The sequence below is a fragment of the Sceloporus occidentalis genome, unplaced genomic scaffold (assembly GCF_023333645.1).
Source record: "Sceloporus occidentalis isolate IW3139 unplaced genomic scaffold, rSceOcc1.0.p SCAF_407, whole genome shotgun sequence".
In the NCBI taxonomy this organism is placed as follows: domain Eukaryota; kingdom Metazoa; phylum Chordata; class Lepidosauria; order Squamata; family Phrynosomatidae; genus Sceloporus; species Sceloporus occidentalis.
In genome coordinates this window covers 82,057-88,056 of record NW_028317387.1, presented here as the reverse complement: position 1 = coordinate 88,056, position 6,000 = coordinate 82,057, and the positions used below count along the sequence as shown (strand labels likewise).

The 6,000-nt window shown below is 38.8% G+C and overlaps 1 protein-coding gene across 1 annotated transcript in view; it reads left to right on the top strand.

Annotated features, from left to right (window-relative positions):
- Positions 1-248: 248 nt before the first annotated feature.
- The window catches only part of LOC149272859 (aromatic-L-amino-acid decarboxylase-like), a gene marked incomplete at its 3' end in the record, with an annotated part of 77,305 nt that continues 71,553 nt past the window's right edge, over positions 249-6,000 (top strand). Inside the window, exons 1-3 of the mRNA XM_089506659.1 lie at positions 249-449; positions 934-1,047; positions 5,544-5,663. Of these exons, the coding sequence (XP_089362785.1) occupies positions 249-449; positions 934-1,047; positions 5,544-5,663 (435 nt within the window). The remainder of the gene's footprint in view (positions 450-933; positions 1,048-5,543; positions 5,664-6,000) is intronic.

Sequence of the window (6,000 nt, the reverse complement as noted above, 5' to 3'; positions counted from 1 at the left end):
TTATTGATGTAATAGATTATTAAAACCACAGATCTTTTGTGCTAAATAATATAATTTTGTTTATACTAGGATTTATATTTATACTTGACAAGGGGCATGCTAGTTTTTTCCTTCTTACCATGATTGGTGTGTCTCTTTTTACGTAGGAGCCCATAATTATTTAAATGTGCATGTATGATTTGTTAACTATACACTGTTAACTTGATTTCTATCAATTTATTTTACGCAGACCTAAAAATCTGGCTAAAATGAATGCAGCTGAATTCAGAAAGAGAGGCAAACATATGGTGGACTATATTGCGGATTACCTTGAACAGATTGAAACAAGACAAGTTTTTCCTGATGTAGAACCTGGATACTTGAGGCCACTCATCCCAGATGCGGCACCCGAAGAAGGAGAAGCTTATGAAGATATTATAAATGATGTAGAGAAAGTGATCATGCCTGGTGTAAGTAAATGTGAATTTATTTCATAAGACCCAAGACCAGCCTTGTGGGCAGGATGGTCTGGGGTCAGGTGGTGTAATGGTGGGGAAATCTCAGGCTGGTCCAAGTTTTTCAAGCAAGGGTTATCGAATTGTTTAAACAGGGTTGGCCGATCTCTGGGATTTTAACACTCAGCTGAGTCATTTAAAACAACATTATTTGACCCAACAGTGGTATCCTGGCAGCAGACTGTACCAACAAAGATTCATAAAAGTAGCCAGAATTAAGGTTCACTTTTAGATTCAGGCTTTTTCACACCACTAATTCACTATAGACTTTAAGTTTGGTCATCTATTATTTACAGTTGGCTGTGTAAATCAAGTGTACTTTCCTTTATCTCAATGCTTCGCCTGAACTTGTCAATGTATCCCAACTTTTAAGAAAATCAGATCAAGATGTTTTCAGTTTTGTATTTTTTTACTCACATCGGTTACTTTTCCTTTGCAGGTGACACACTGGCACAGCCCCTATTTTTTTGCCTACTTTCCCACTGGCAATTCATACCCAGCAATGCTTGCTGACATGTTGTGTGGTGCAATTGGGTGCATTGGCTTTTCTTGGGTAAGTCATACTGACTAGAAATCTGCTAAAATATATTGTTTTTAAATATTTGACTGTGTGTAACTTTTTTTTTTAAACAAATTTTAGTCTTATACAGTTCTTTCCTTGCTGCTTTCACAATGTATTATAAATAAAATGCAGATTCCCTCAGATTTTTAGGAGTTTGTACATTTTATTAAATTCCTTTAGGTATTTAACCCCTTTGTAGCAATTGCTGATTTTAATTTTTGTACTCTTTAGGACTATGCCTGTTTTAATATTTCTGCGGTGCTCGTGTTTAGCTGTACATTTCTTCTTTCTCATTTACAATACCCACACAGTTATATACAGTTATATATAATGCTTTTTTCAGGACAAGAAGGGCTTTCTCTGATAACATTATTTTGATCATATCTAATTTACTATAAAAATATGTAAAATATGGTGAACAATTTGGGAAAAAATCTTACTTTTATTTGAAAAATCTTTTAGTCATCTACAAAAGCTGATTTTTTTTTACTATTTGTCACGCGTTTGGAAATACCCAATGTTTTCATGTTTTATTGCAAGTTATAGGACAATAAGTACAAGTAGCATATTGCTATTTCGAAACCATTTATTCAAAACTGGTTATTCTGCCCCCATGTGCTATTTGGGACATCTTTCGAAGCTGGTCAGTTTAATTTACAGCCATCAAAACATTGTTTTAAAAACTAGACATCCCAGGGTATTTCAAATGCAGGTATTTTAACTATTTCTATGCACTAATTCTACTACCAGCTTTTGTAACACTTTGAGGTAATATTATTTTCAAGTATGAATTTACATCTCCTGGGATATAACACTTTCAAACACCCCAATATGTGTTTAGCAGCATGTCCATGATACCATGGCTAGGTTTGTTGGGGATAAGAGGCCTTATTTAGCGCTTGTGCAATTCAGTTTTTGAACTTGTAATTTTGACAATCTACCCTCATTCCTATTTGGCACTTCTTTAAACCTGGCCAATTCAACTTTTTATTTTTGAAAACTAGACACCCCAAGATATTAAATAGCTGGTATTTTAATCCTTTCCAGGCACTAACCTTTGTCAATTGTTTTGGTAGTATTTTTTTTTCTTACATACAGAGTACTTTACATAAATATATTTATAGATCCTTGTATCTGTCACCTCCAAATACCCAATATGATTTCACCTATGCATAGGTTTGCCTGGCTGTTTGGTGGCCAAGGGGCCACATTTGGGAGGTGCGCATTTTTCAATGTTGACCTGACATTTGGTGATCTTATATCCATGCCCTATTTGGGATATCTTACTGTAACCAGACATCTGTAAAGTAACAGATCCACCATTCTTTCTGCTACTAATCCCTCTTGCTATAAAACTGAGCCCCAGGCTTGCTTTTTTGAGGCATTGTTGCATTGCTTGCTTACCTCCAAGCAGAGGCGTATCTACTGAAAATAGCGCCTATGGCAAGCACTGAAATTGCGCCCCTGTCCAAATATCTAAAACCCATTTACTAGCCCCTGCTGCCCATATACATATAAATATTAGTCCCTGCTGCCGATAGCAGGTATAGATCAACACACAAACCCAGATCAATTGAAATTCACTTGTGATCTCAGCACTGAAGGAATATATACCCTCTCCCCCCTACCCACTATATATCCTCCCCCCCTACCCCACTATATATCCTCCCCCCCTACCCCACTATATATCCTTCCCCCTTACCCACTATATACCCTCTCCCCCCTACCCACTATATACCCTCTCCCCCCCTACCCACTATATACCCTCTCCCCCCACCCACTATATAACCTCTCCCCCCCTACCCACTATATATCCTCTCCCCCCTACCCACTATATATCCTCTCCCCCCCCTAGCCACTATATACCCTCTCCCCCCCTAGCCACTAAATACCCTCCCCACTATATACCCCCTCTCACCTTGAAGTCCAGCGACGGGAGCACGATGCTGCTGTCATCCTGCACTGCTCGCTGGTGCCCGCTGCTTCACTGCTGAGCGCCGTAATTTGACGTCATATTTCGGCGCCCAGCAGTGAAGCAGCGGGCACCAGCGAGCGGCTTTTAAACGCTGCTCACTCTCTCTCCTCTCTCCTCCGCATCCGGGACGGAGGTAGAGGCCTCGTGGAGGAGAATGAGGGGCGCCGAGCAGTTGCTAGGCGCCCCTCTCTCTCCTCCGCATCACTGGCGCCCCCTTCAAATGGCGCCTATGGCACGAGCCATAGGTGCCATACCCTAGATACGCCTCTGCCTCCAAGTCCTCAGAAATAATTACTCCCAAGTCCCTTTCTTCTGTTGTCACTTACAGTACAGTGCTATATTATCCCTTGGGTTTTTTTATGCTCCATCATTCCATACATTTATCAACATTAAACTGCAGCTGCCACAGTCTTGACCATTTATCTAATTTACTTAAATATATTGCCATTTGGCTTGTTCCATCAAGAATAGTAACCTTGTTGCAGACCTTTGTGTAATCAGCAAAAAGCCAATTTATCATTAGGACCTTTCTTAATATCACTGTAACAGGAAAGATGTAGACAAGATGGCCCCTGGCAATCGCTGCTGACACTCTGACAACCAGAGTGGCTACCCATCTGTAGTTGGCTGAGAGTAAAGATGCCACTCAAGGGATAGATTTTCCCAACAACATGCACCACCAAAATCACAACATGGGAATCAGATGTCAGAATGAATGCAGTTTATGGGGGAAAAAGGTCAAGGTGATTATAGGTAAACATACAGAACACAAATCAGTTTGGTTGTCATTAGTTTGTCATTATCTATAGCTGTTGGGTGACAGATGGCAGAAGAGAGTCCCTTCAAAGTAGGAACTAATTTTCCTTTCATTTCCTTTAGCATAGCTGCTATTAATGTCACATATGCAATGGGTGCCAAACTCCACTACTCAAGGACCACAGATATACAGGTTTTAAGGATAATTATTTGCATATTGCTGACTGATGCACACCTGGCAGATTTTTCTTTTATAAAATAAAGTTCTTGTGAGTGTAGGTCATAATGAGGGTTGACACTCCAGCCCTAGGTTATGGATCAGTCTAATAGTAGAATGTTGGTGTACCTTTCCCTCATATAGCATCAGCTGTTAAGATGAATGATATCCATAATGCACCTGACCAATTCTTTTTTTTTATTTTGTTTTATTTATTTTTTTTAAACCAAGGAACTGGCTCCATAAATGTTCATAATAACCAACAAAAGTCAAGTATCGGCAAAACTATATTAACCATTTCACAACACTTTTTTTTTTGGAGATTTTAACCACGTGCCTCTTTTTCATGTTTAGTGTATCCACATAAATGTTTTTGGGAATTTTTTTTGTAAAATATGCCCATACACACAAATAATGATAATTCTATTCGGAGGATTACAAAGTCTTAATTGTGTACTTTACTTTGCAGTAACAAAAAGGGAGAACATACTCATTTATACAAACTACTAACAAAGGTGTTTGTTTTGCATTAACATATGCATCACAGTAACATTGTGATTTAGATCGGAGAAGACACAAACCCATCAAGTTCCCTGCTGTTGATACAGAAGAAGGCAAAAAAACCCTAATTAAAGCAATTACAAATTGTACCTTAAAAGGGGAAAAAGTCATCAAGCCCATTTTTAAGGGCATTTTTAAAATTTTAATAGTCAAAACCACATCTTTATTGTTCTTACTGTAAAGAACCCTTTTTGCTGTTTTGATGTGACAATGTCTTTCTTCAAGCCTGAATGGATGACCTCCTGTTCTTTGCATAGTACTATTAATAAAACAGGTAATCAGAGAATGACTGGTAATGTCACATCCAATCTAAGACACATTTTTTAAAGAATTATAATTTTTTAGCCTTTCTTCATAACTAAGGTGTTCCATTAACTTTGTAGCCGGCCTCTGTGCTCTTTCAAGCTCCATAATATCCTTTTTAAGAACAGATATCTAAAGTTGCACTGCATCTTCTAGGTAGAGTCTTGATTTATACAGAGGCAGAATTTTTTTTTCTTCTGTGAGTCAATACCTCTTCTTATTCATGCCAGTATCTTACTGTCTCTTGCAGAAGCTGCTTGACCTTGAAGACTGTTGCTACGTTTATTGTCTACAATTATTTCTAAGTCCTTTTCATTGAATGATTTCCCTAACACAACCACACTTAAAGTACAAGTTACACATTTATTTTCATATAGCTTTGTGTTTGCCAACATTAAAACTCAACTGCCACTTGGTCACCCTGTGGTCCAATTTGCAAGGAAAGTAACACCTAGTTCAGATTGCATTACCTTACCTAATTGTGTGTCTTCTGCAAACACAATACCCTATACAAGACAGTAAGCAACAATGGACCTAGGACAGAACCCTCCGCTCATCTCTTTTGTCGATAATTGCTTGGATAATTTTCTGCTAAAGGTTTTTCTTTTTTTTTGCTTTGTCATACCATTTTAAATCAGTAAGAGGTTGTTTTTTTCTACATCTGCTTCATTTAAGGCTTCAAGTCCTGCATGCACAGAGTTAGAGACTGTAATGCTGGACTGGCTGGGGAAGATGGTTGGTTTGCCAGAGCAGTTTCTAGCTGGCTGTAAAGGTGAAGGTGGAGGAGTTATTCAGGTAAGAACCAGCTTAAACTGAAATATAACAAGTCTTTACTGGTGAAAATAGTTTTTAAACAAATTTTAGTTGCCTTGCCACGGCCCTGAAGAACGGACCAGGGGAGGCGGCCTCTCAGCTTGCCCCTCCTCTATAGATACCCTACTGTTGCTGTCAACAATATGATTCACCATTTATAACAAATGCTCTGAAAAATGCCCCTTGTCATATATTCAAGCAAATATGGTATTTATTTTCCTGATCTTTCTGCTATTTGACTAACATCCTACGACAAGTGCTGCAGGGGACCCGGATCCTCCTCTGTGGCAGTGGGTGGATGCTGCTGCCGGCACTTCCG